Source organism: Salvia miltiorrhiza, chromosome 4 (genome assembly GCF_028751815.1).
Source record: "Salvia miltiorrhiza cultivar Shanhuang (shh) chromosome 4, IMPLAD_Smil_shh, whole genome shotgun sequence".
Lineage (NCBI taxonomy): Eukaryota > Viridiplantae > Streptophyta > Magnoliopsida > Lamiales > Lamiaceae > Salvia > Salvia miltiorrhiza.
In genome coordinates, this window is record NC_080390.1 from 43415698 (window position 1) to 43428439 (window position 12742).

General features: G+C 37.5%; 1 protein-coding gene across 1 annotated transcript; it reads right to left on the bottom strand.

Annotated features, from left to right (window-relative positions):
* Positions 1-10291: 10291 nt before the first annotated feature.
* LOC131021862 (nicotinamidase 1) lies at positions 10292-12194 on the bottom strand. Its single transcript, XM_057951183.1, has 4 exons — positions 11655-12194; positions 11141-11324; positions 10751-11070; positions 10292-10489 (listed from the first exon to the last, which is right to left on the bottom strand). The coding sequence occupies exons 1-4, from the start codon at positions 11802-11804 to the stop codon at positions 10409-10411; spliced, it is 735 nt and encodes a 244-aa protein (XP_057807166.1). The 5' UTR covers positions 11805-12194; the 3' UTR covers positions 10292-10408.
* Between the last annotated feature and the right edge of the window lie 548 nt (positions 12195-12742).

Sequence of the window (12742 nt, forward strand, 5' to 3'; positions counted from 1 at the left end):
CGGCTATCTACAACTATTGGAACCATTTTATGCTCATATTTTTCCAAATTAATTCTAACCACTAGATCTTCAATTTTAAAGGCTAAGATGTGGTTCTTAATTCTCATTTTAAAAGAGGTTTTTATTAGAACATCTTCCTACTTTTATTTATTTAGATATAAATTATGAACAAGAGCGATGTATTGCACAAATTAAGTTCATCCCGCCCGCGTGCAAACAATTTTTCCACCTTTGTATGGTGTAGAGGTCCTACTTGCGTGCGAGTTGCTTTTTTTATTATTATTATAGTATAATAGATATATTTTGTAATTAAGAGAAAATTAATATTTTTTTAAAAAAAGCATGAATGCACGAGCTTCCACGTCTTTCATAGGCAGGGAGAGCGCGCTTTTTGTAGGGTTTACATAGCCCTAGATAAAGTAAGATAAATAAATAATCATATCTTATTTAAGCGTTTGATAGCAATATTGATTAACAAGAAGGCCCGCATTAAGCGAGAGGCCCGCTCTTATATCACTGTTCCACTGAGAAATTTAATATGTCCTCCCCCTGGTATTATTTATCTAAGTTTAATTTATCACTCTTTATCTCAATTTATATATCAAACACACCCTAGTTGCTCGTTTGATTTAGCCATTTAGATGTGTATATAGTTTGTGTAAATTGAAAACCTAGATTAGGATGCCCATGTCTTATATAAATATTGTATGTTATAGGACACGACATATTATCAGAATATAAAAATATTTTTATTAATATGCTTATGTTTATATATTACAACTAATCAAATATGCACACAAAGAAGAAATCTATAAAAACGAAAGAAACATAAATGTAATGTAAGTGATTTGAATTGTAAGCAGTACATTCTTTTAAGATACAAATATATTTAATACATTGTAGTGACAGAATAGGATTAAAGAGCATAATCAAACAGAAAACGTAAAAAGACACAGATTTACGTGGTTCACTAATTTGGCTACATCCACGAGCAGAGAGGAGAACAGATTTTATTATGCGGCTAGTGTTACAGATTACAGATCTCAACTATATATAGTTCTGAGATAAAACACTCAAATTGGGCATAAAGCCCAGAACTGCATACTGTTCGCTATTATTTTCACCACGCCGCAAGTATACGGTGTAGTTGCAACATAGGGAAGCAAGGTCGTATTCCACAAGGATTAGTAGTCAAATTCTAGTGATTACCTTAAGTCATTATGCTAGAGCTATTTAGACTAAACAAGGAGGTGAGTGGTTTGATTAACTAACAAATTCAAAGACAAAATAAGAACAATCAAATAAAGTGGATTAATTAAGTGATGAAGGTGGTTTAGGGATTAGGCAACGATGGATTAGCAATGGACTTCAATTAGCTCAATATTAGTCTTGATATTCCTATTTATCTAGAGTGATCTCCCCACTAGTTCTAGCCCCCTCCCGGACGACTAAAACTGTAGATTACGGGTCATAGTTGCCGTCCCCGGTCAACTTCTAACCTATAACTCCCAAGAGCACAAATGATCGGTAAACTCTCACCCAACTCTCAACCTCCCGGTTTATTGAGTCAATATGTTTCAAGCTCCTAATCTATTATGATTATCCTCTCCCGATTCAAATCACAAATTAGAAATGCATAGAAAGTGGCCAACAATCCATACAAGAATTAAAGCTAGGGCTTGAAAAGATAATAACAAGGAAATAATCAATACATATATTAAGCATAATAATCAATCCATCACGTCATCCATGAGCCTAATCCCCAAACCAATGGGGGATTTTATCCAAACATGTTCACAAACAACAAACCAAAATCAAAGAAATACATAAATGAAAGAGAGAGTAAGAAGTGACAAATCCTATTAATGAGCTTTCTTCAATCTTCTCTCCTCTTCAATGCCTTCAATCTTGGTAAAAGATGTGGTAATGGAGGCTAGGGTTTGGTGTGAATGAATTGGGGAAGATGGAAATGGGTGAGTATGAGGTTGGGGATGATGAATAATGTGAGGAAAAGGGGGAGAAAGGGGTTTAAGGGGTGAAAAACCCGACTGGGGCCCACTTGGGGAGGCTCCGCCCTTTTCCCGCGGTCCTGGCCCGCGCCCGCGGCCGGCAAACGTGGGGGAGAGTCAGGGGACCCGCGGTCCCACCCCGCGGCCGCGGGTGGTGACCGCGGGTGTCTCCTGAGTCGGGGGCAGCTGAACCGCGGTCCCACCCCGCGGCCGCGGGTGGTGACCGCGGGCTACTGGGCGTATTGCGCAGGCCGCTCGTTTTGCTCCGTTCTCCCTCGTCCGGACTCGGATTTGGTCGCCGTTTGCGCTCACGGATTCCTCTCGAGACGTACTTCAATATCATATCTTCAAAATCCTCCAATTAATCCTTTATTTTTCCTGAAATTACTCCAAAACTACACAAAGATATCAAATCTTCATAAAACTAAATATTCAGGCACAAACAAGCATTCACAAGCAAAACATGAAGGGAAATGACAACAAAACATGTGGAATTGAGGTACGAAAACCATGTTTGTCAACCCCCCAAACTTAAAGTGTTGTTTGTCCCCAAACGACGAAGAGAAGAGAAATAAAAGTAAACAAACATGTAAGCATGAATTGGTGTCATTTCAAGGGCTTCAACAATTTTAAAAATCTTTCAAAAGTGTATCACAAGCAGAAATGCATTCCAAGAAGTCACAAGTGATAGTGAGTTCAATATTATAGCATCGAAGCTTGAATCCTCACAAGGTGGATGTTTCAATGACGCACTCAACTCTCAAGTGTTTAGAATGGACGTGTTTGCACTCAAATTGAAACAAGTATGCAATCTACCATAAGCTTGCCATTTATCCTAACTCTCTATACTTCAATGTGTTATAAATAAAGATCAACAAGGGCTTTTCTTTAGGTTGCAATGAGAGCTCTTTGGTGAGGTGAGGTGTTTATAGGCAAAGTGACTCATATCCCATACAATTTCCAAATTGAATAAGTCATATTCACCATTGTTCTTTTCTAATCAATCAACCAATATCCCCACATTTCTTCTTTTTCACCCTATGAATACTTATCAAGACCATGATTCAAAAGGCAAATCAATCCCCTTTATACTTCTTTTATTCAACATTTCTTTTTGCTTTTCTTTTTCTTTTCTTTTCTTTTGGAGCTCATAGGGGACTAGTGATTTTCACTCAATCAAAGTTAGACAAGTAATTTCAATCATTTCTCATACATTTTCATCAAAGTAACCACTAACAATCTAAGTTCTACCCATCATTGGTTAATTCAAAGAAAGGCTATAAGGCACAAAGATGGTAAACTAGGATCGCATGAGAATTTGGACACAATTTAAGTCAAGTGGCTAACAAGGATGGCCTTAAATCACTTCAATATTAACAACACATCTACTTTTATTTTCAAGAGAGGACTCATGGCAAGTTCTAGAGATCAACACACATGCTCAAATGATTTACACTCAAGAACAAAATGAGATTGTAAATGTATGACAATCAAAGGCTCAATTCTCACAAGCTCATTTTGTTTTTCAAGTTCTTGGAGGTACAACATTTAGCTCACTTGTCACAAGTTCAAACTTTTCATGCATAATCCACAAGTGATACACACAATTTTTCCAAAAACAAAATTCATATCATAAGCCCAACACACATTTCATCCAACTCATGTTTTTCAACAATCAAGCTCAAACTCAAGAGACATGGAAAAGCTCAAGAAAATAGACAAAATCTCATTATTCAAAAACTAAACTAACTAAATAAATAAACAACGGAATAAATGAGATAAGTAACCCATCTTCACCCTCCCCCCAAACTTATTTCACACAAAGGAGAAATAAGTCTGGATGAAGGAGAAAATGGTCACTTGTCTCGTACTCACAAGCGAGGTGGAGGCTTAGGCGGTGGCCATTTCTCATCAAATTTGCAAGCTCCATCCGCCGCGATCCAAAAATATGGTGGCTTTGCAATTCTTGAGACATCCCGGGCGTCATGGTAATCTCGTTCACCATCTAGAGTATCACCACACTCAAACAATTCCTTATTAGGCAAATCAAAATAAAAATCAAAAGATGAACATAAATAAAAGTGAAAGAAGCAAGCCTTCGTAGAATCGCCCGTGTCGAGGTAAGGATCGACAAAATTTATGACTTTGCATTCTTTGAAGCTTGTGCAGTCTTCATCTTTTTGGAATTGTAGAGGTTGCATTGGAAAAGTTGGGCTCTCGACTTCAAGGGATTTGGAGAATTGATCCTCATCTTCTTCAACTTCTTGAGGCTCTTCACTTAGCATTGGCATTGGTTCCTCATACAAGGTTCCATTTTGTAGGCTAATGGCCATGCACACATCATCAATTCGCTTTTGATTTTCCATAGTGGTAGCCAAAGACTTTCTTTGCTCTTCTAGCATAACATCCGAGTTTGCTATACTTTTTTCTATCCAAGCTTGTGTAGCTATGAAGCATTGTAGAAGATCGTCTCTAACATTCGGTTTCTCCTCTTGATAGTACCGATTTCCCCCTTGAAAGCTTTCTTTAGTGAAATAAGAATTTTCATAATTCCAACTATTGAAATGGTCCTCATACTCCAATGGTGATTGCCACTCCATGGCATTGCACCCCATGTCATAATACTCGCCATAAGAAGGTGTGGGTTGGAAGGCTTCTTGAATAAATGGTTGCCTACAATTTCTTTTTGCTTCTAAAACTCGCAACTTAAGTTGCATCATCGCCAATTGTAGTTCGAGTTGCTCAACCAACTCATTCCTTCCATCATCCATTTAATATTTTTGGTGTTGTGTAACAATTTTCTTTTTCATCACCCTACCAACCAACAAAACAACGAGTCAAAACAAACATCTTAAGATAGAAAACAAAAATAAATCAAGTAAAATGTCTAAAGTAGTTAAGCACAATGATTCAAAATATCACAAACAATCAAACTAAACTAATCCCCGGCAACGGCGCCAAAAACTTGTTCGCTATTATTTTCACCACGCCGCAAGTATACGGTGTAGTTGCAACATAGGGAAGCAAGGTCGTATTCCACAAGGATTAGTAGTCAAATTCTAGTGATTACCTTAAGTCATTATGCTAGAGCTATTTAGACTAAACAAGGAGGTGAGTGGTTTGATTAACTAACAAATTCAAAGACAAAATAAGAACAATCAAATAAAGTGGATTAATTAAGTGATGAAGGTGGTTTAGGGATTAGGCAACGATGGATTAGCAATGGACTTCAATTAGCTCAATATTAGTCTTGATATTCCTATTTATCTAGAGTGATCTCCCCACTAGTTCTAGCCCCCTCCCGGACGACTAAAACTGTAGATTACGGGTCATAGTTGCCGTCCCCGGTCAACTTCTAACCTATAACTCCCAAGAGCACAAATGATCGGTAAACTCTCACCCAACTCTCAACCTCCCGGTTTATTGAGTCAATATGTTTCAAGCTCCTAATCTATTATGATTATCCTCTCCCGATTCAAATCACAAATTAGAAATGCATAGAAAGTGGCCAACAATCCATACAAGAATTAAAGCTAGGGCTTGAAAAGATAATAACAAGGAAATAATCAATACATATATTAAGCATAATAATCAATCCATCACGTCATCCATGAGCCTAATCCCCAAACCAATGGGGGATTTTATCCAAACATGTTCACAAACAACAAACCAAAATCAAAGAAATACATAAATGAAAGAGAGAGTAAGAAGTGACAAATCCTATTAATGAGCTTTCTTCAATCTTCTCTCCTCTTCAATGCCTTCAATCTTGGTAAAAGATGTGGTAATGGAGGCTAGGGTTTGGTGTGAATGAATTGGGGAAGATGGAAATGGGTGAGTATGAGGTTGGGGATGATGAATAATGTGAGGAAAAGGGGGAGAAAGGGGTTTAAGGGGTGAAAAAACCCGACTGGGGCCCACTTGGGGAGGCTCCGCCCTTTTCCCGCGGTCCTGGCCCGCGCCCGCGGCCGGCAAACGTGGGGGAGAGTCAGGGGACCCGCGGTCCCACCCCGCGGCCGCGGGTGGTGACCGCGGGTGTCTCCTGAGTCGGGGGCAGCTGACCCGCGGTCCCACCCCGCGGCCGCGGGTGGTGACCGCGGGCTACTGGGCGTATTGCGCAAGCCGCTCGTTTTGCTCCGTTCTCCCTCGTCCGGACTCGGATTTGATCGCCGTTTGCGTTCACGGATTCCTCTCGAGACGTACTTCAATATCATATCTTCAAAATCCTCCAATTAATCCTTTATTTTTCCTGAAATTACTCCAAAACTACACAAAGATATCAAATCTTCATAAAACTAAATATTCAGGCACAAACAAGCATTCACAAGCAAAACATGAAGGGAAATGACAACAAAACATGTGGAATTGAGGTACGAAAACCATGTTTGTCACATACCGTTGGGAGATTCAAGACATAACAACATACATTATGATAAAAGGCTAATTGCCGCTAAATCCATGTACTTTTTCAAAATTCGGCTTTTTCCCATGACAAAAAAAATCTGAACTAGAATCCATGAATTGAAAAATCGATTGGAAATTTTCCCCGCGTCCGATTTTTCCCCCAAATTTAATCCGAGCTGGCAGTCGGAGATCCAGCGTGTCTCCGCCGTCCGTTAAATGAAACGACGTCGTTTGACATTTAATTAAAACGGCGTCATTTTCATTGTGGTTGTTGACAAATTAACCCAAAATCAAGGGTTCTCTGCATTTCATGTCTTTGAAGAGGATTTAGGGTTCTTCGAATTACATGGACGAAAACTTCAGAACAAGCTCAAATTCAGGAGCAAATCAATGGAATGTACAGTGTGGCCATGGGGACGAAGGAGAGGGGTGAGTCAGTGACGGCCCTGCTGTTGTCGGCTGGAACTGGGAAAGAATGAGGGATCGGTGATGGTGGTCTTCACCACTGCTCGCTGAAAGTTGCAGGAGGGAAGGATTGGGTTGGAGATTTAGGGTTCGGGCGGCAGCGGTTGGATTAGAGAGGAGAGAGAGGCGGCAGAGTTTTCGTTTGTGAGGAGTAATTTTTCTAAGAGAGAGGTGGCTAGAGCTCAAAGCGGCGGCGGCCATGGCTGCTGTTGCAATCGCCGGGGATCAAGAGAAAGCGGTGCATGGGTGTCGTCTATTTGTGATGAGCGAAAGAGAGGAGAAAGGTCGAGAGCGGTGCACGGGTGTCGCCCTTCGCCAAGAAGGAGGGTCACAACAGCGAATTCTAAGGCCAAAAGCCGAGAGAAAGAAATTGATTTTGTGGGTGTGTTGAGCGAATTTTGTGGGTAACCGAGAGAGAAATGCTTAGGTGGAAAAAAAAACTTATCTTATGTGACGCCCTGTCACTCTTTAAACTTAACACTTGGATTGAATTGCGCCACATAGGATCTGACTCATTTCGCCGATGGCCGGAAATCGGACGCGGGGGAAATTTCCAATCGATTTTCCAATTCATGGATTCTAGTTCAGATTTTTTTTATCATGGGAAAAAGCCAAATTTTGAAAAAGTATATGGATTTAGCGGCAATTAACCCTATGATAAATTATGATTTTTTATTTTTTTATATATATATATTTAGATTTATTGCTACGTGAATAAAAAAAATGTCTAATTACATTCATTGTGGTGCTAGAAGATTTGAATATAAACATATTTTACTTTTTGTTCGTTTGTTTTGATAATGAAAAAATTAAATTTATATGTTCTGAAGTGTCTCGTGAGTTGTATGAATTGTTTATCATCTCAATCAAAAGAAGCTATTAATTTTCGAAGGAATATTCGTACATACAATAACATATTCTCATTTACTTTTTTGATGTGAAATTGGATAAAGAACTCTCATCTGCAAGATAAAGAATCTATTCTACAAATGCAAGAGCATCTTCGAGTGTGATGATGGTGGAGGTGATGGGATAACTGTTGGAATATAAGTATATATAATGGAGAATTTATTTAATTGGTAGGAGGAAATTTGGAGAAATTAGTTGTGGACGTGTGTGTGCTTCGGAATTTGAGTGGGAGGATTGTAGTTTACTAACACAATCTTTCTTCAATTCACTTCCTTTCTAACTTTCTTTCTTTTTCTCTCTCATTACATTCCAATCATGGTTACATATTTATAGTGGTGAGTAGATGATTCCTACATTCTCTAGAATATTCTCAACTATTATTTTTCTAATACTTCTCTAGAATTCTCTATACATACTAGAATTCTCTAGTTCTAGCTAGTTCTCTCCATCCTAACTTTTTCTCAACTATTCTAGATTATTCCTCTTTCTCTAATACATTCTCAACCATTCTATATTTTTCTTCATTCTCAACTATTCTAGATATTTCTACAAATTTCTTCTAATTTCTTTTTTCCTTTCTTTTCTTCTAATTCTAGAATATTCTTTACAAATATCTATTCAAATCAAGTTTATATTCCAACAATAACAACAAGTTTAGAGGTTGGACTAGTATCGATTACCACCTACACATACTCTATGCACGCAGTGAGGGTGATGACGGAACCAGAGGAGGAGCAAAAGTTTATTTCCATTAATGATATAAGGGAGATTTTGGAGGTAGCTAGGGAGGATGTCTTGGTGGGGTGTTTCACATGTATCACACGGCTAATAAAGCTGCTCATAGTTTAGCGCAGTTTGCTCGTAATATCGAGTCACCTATTCGGTAGTTTCATGACTTCTGGTTTGGCTGAAGGAGATTGTAAGACATGATATTCAATAATTAATACTCCCTCCGTCTCGGTTTTTGGTATCCAGTTGAGAACGGCACGGGTTTTAATAAAGTGATTGATGTGTTGTGAGTGGAATAAGGGTCCCACATTTTATGTAAGAGTTAAAATAATTAAAGTAGAGTAAGGGCTCCACCTACTTTTACCAAAAATAGAAATGGATATCAAAATGTGGGACGGCCAAAAAAGGAAAGTTGGATACTAAAAGCTGGGACGGAGTTGGGACGGAGGGAGTACAAGTTGATGCCTTCCCTTTCAAAAATAAAAATAAAAATATCCCTATTCCTCTATCATGTGGATAAATATATCACTCACTTTTCCAACCATAACGACCAAAACATGGTTAGCTCCGAATATCTATACTAATAATAATAAAAAAAAAGAGTTTAAGGCATCTTAAGGTACAACTTGTGGATATTATATATTTTATTTTAAAATTATTTTACATATTATATATTTATAAGAATATATTAATTCATTAGATATTACACTAAATCTATGTGATATATTTCTATAGCTATTGATAAGGCTTATAAATAAATATATCCATCTAATAAAAGTAATGAATTAATAGATTTTTAAAAATAATAAATTATCAAATAAAATAATATTAAGTACTATAAAAAGAGAAAACACAAGATCATAAATTGAACAAAGAGAAGCAAGCGAAGGACTTCAGAAGCCTAGAAGGATTTCGAATTGCTTCATTATATATATACTAGCAAAAAGAACGTACGTTGTACGTGTAATTAAAATTATTTTAATTGATAATCTATTATTTTAAAAAAACTATTACTTCATTACTTTTATTAGATAATTAACCGGATGGATATATTTATTTATAAGCCTTATCAAACAATAGCTATATATATAAAATATTCTTTATAGATTTGGGTAACAAATAAATGTATATCAAAATAGATTTATATTTTATAAATACAATAATAAATATATAACAGGAGTAAAATAGGCAATCCACAAGTTGTGCCTTAGACTGTTTTAGGCTTTTTTCTATTAGTATAGATATATAGGAGAGAGATGGAACTTTCCTTTTTCCGGGACCTCAAAAAACCGCCAAATAGATCATTTTGCTAGCCTTCTTCGGCCTGTTTCTGATGAGTTTGAAGCAAACGAGTGAGCTCTAACTAGATAACATATACATGTGTGTGTGCGTATATGTTGATTGCTAGAGAGAGATAGAGCTATGTGTTATGATCACCTTTTTCTGTATTTAAAGCAAATTGTGAGTCCTACCTGGATACTTAACTCTCTCTCTCTCTCTGGTGTTTGAATTAAGTTGAGCATAATGAATTCAAGATTAGGAATGGCTAACACTATGGGTTGGGGAATGAATGAATATTCATAATTAGTAGGAATGGTGATTCATACGATAAAATTATACTTAAGCAAATGAATGGAATGAAGGTAGAAATGACCATTTCACCATAGCATTGTTGTTTGACACAGAAACTGCATTACCCGTAGAAGTAGAGCTGTGAGCAGCCTTTTGTCTTGGTTTACTCATTATTCATTAATTACTTTGAAAACTAGAAGTGGTTTGAGAAAGGATAATCACAACTTGATTGGTTTAATACCATGAGAAACAAGGGTAAGTTTAATAGTTTGAGAAGATAAGCTGCAAAATACAGTTGAGAAGCAATATCAACTATGTGGCTATACACCAAACACAACTTCCGAAATCACCTTGGCTCCTCTGCCTTTGGCCATGTAAAGCCCAACATGATGCATTAGCTCCTGTTAACACATACCATAACCAAAATTTAAAAGCTTCACCAAAGTCCATCCCCTCCCACAAACATTATTGAAACTCATTTTCCCATCTCAATTTCTTTATCTTTGTGAGCCCAACACCAATCAGTATTTCACTCCCAAAGAATGTCTTGAAATACAAGTTTAAGACTGGGTTCAATAATCTGGAGGTCTAAGCATGTCCTCATTGTGTTCAACTACTTTTATGCATCAATGACAAAATAATCAATGGATAGAAAGCCTAACCTGTGGATGAGGTAGAGCACCTTTGATATTTCTGGCAACGTTCACTGGAAGATCGAAAGTAGCACAACCACGAGAATACACAACTACGTCCTCCAAAGGAGAAAGCAGTCCGCGGTTTCTAGCAGACAGGGCCGAGCACACAAAATCAAGGACACATACGTCTGTGCAAATCCCCACAACCAATATAACTTTGATCCCATGTGATTTCACCCAATCCACAAACACATTCGACCCATCCTTTTCCAATGAACCAATGAATCCATCAATACAGTCCTTGCATCGAATTGTCACATTTGGTTCATTTTCCAGCCACTGTAACGCTGCACAAGAAATGAAGCATGAGAGAGTGGCATTGAAATTGCAGGAGATAAATGAATAGTTATATATTACAAGGAACCAGTTTGGACTCATCCGTTCCAGAAATGCAGTGAGGGGGATAAGGAGGCTCTGGGACATCGGGATGATGAGAATCAAGAAACGCGTAAATAGGCCACTTCTTCTCACAGAACTCTCTAGCAAGCTTCACCGCTTCATCAACCATTCCACCAATCTGTGTATCAGGCGCTCGAGGTGCCTATTTCCAAATTCATCTTCTCATGAATCTTGATATCATCTACAACTCATATGAATCTAAACTAGCTCCTAACATGAGCCATGAATCCTTAGATTAGACCCCACTTGCACTTACTCATCAAAACCAATACTTTTCTGCTATAGGGCCAATACTAGATCAACATATAACCAATAGAGATTGCAACTTTGAAATTCAAATAACTCAAACAACTGCAGAGCTCAAAGGAGAAAGTGGAGAATAATTAAAATTTTAACGGATAAACTAGAAATCATCCTACATATCATCAAAGACATATGAACGTGATAGTTAAGAAGAAGGGTTATGACTCACGAGATTTCCGGAACCAACAGTGCAGAAGCCATTAACGATGTCGACAAGCACCAATCCGGTCTTGGCATCACCGGAGAGAAGAAGATTTTCCTGCTCAAGCGGTAGCTCATTTTTCAAGATTTGTATTGCCTGAGGAGAAACCATGGCCATTCACTTCTTGATTTTGCTTCGTCAAGATGGGAACGATTTACAGATCAGCGGAAATCGGTCAAGAAATGCAACAGAAAGATCCCATTAAAAGTCTTGAATTTGTATTGGTAGTGCTGATTTTTTTTATTTTTTTCCCCAAGTAAGGTCGTTAGTGCTGATTAGTTTACTATAACACGCTTAACTTAAAAAAGAAACATTTATCAGCCTCTCGCCCTATACTACAAGTCCGGGACTTGACAAATTTTGTCGATTATAATTTTATTTTCTTTTGTGTGCATTCACATATAACTCCCGACATCCTCCAGTCTTGTTTTTACAACAGTTTGGAGAGTTTTCCACATATATAATACTGCAGCTAGATTCCAAGAACCCTTTTGGATATCGTTTCTAATTGGGGGTACTTGGAAGATACTCTCAAAACTTTTGAAGATTGTGGCCCCATGTGATGTGTTATTTTCTTGTGCTAGATTCTCATTTTTTTTCCTTTCTTTGTCATGTCATGTAAACATAAATTAATCGGTTAGTGGGATTTAGTGGCTAATCAAATTATGCCTCTGACTTCATGGTAAACCCAATCAATAATATAAAAATCACAACTTGTGTAGTAGGGTTTGGCGTTGGCTGGATTATATTTTGGAAAAAAATAATCTTGGAATCTTGACCACAACATCACATTCATGTATAACATGACATGAAGACAAAATCAAATTCTCAATTTTTTAGCTTTATTTAGCTCACAAGATGTTTTACAATTTTTGAGTAGATCTCTTAGTTTTTTGATGTTGTTCGGCCCCTCATCTCCAACTTTGTTTAAGAAGACATTTTTTGTTTTGTATAACTAAGCCCTCACCTTTTTGGGGCTTTAGAAGCCAAAAGCACTTTGTGTGTACAAGTATAAAGGGCTTCAACGTCCAGGAACTTGGAGAAATCTTTTATTT

Coding starts and splice junctions, on each gene's coding strand:
- LOC131021862 (XM_057951183.1), bottom strand. CDS start 11,804: ATGGCCATGGTTTCTCCTCAGGCAATACAAATCTTGAAAAATGAGCTA. Junction 11,071..11,140: donor TGAGTCCAAACTGGTTCCTT/GTAATATATAAC, acceptor TTTCTTGTGCAG/CGTTACAGTGGCTGGAAAAT. Junction 10,490..10,750: donor GTGCTCTACCTCATCCACAG/GTTAGGCTTTCT, acceptor ATGTGTTAACAG/GAGCTAATGCATCATGTTGG.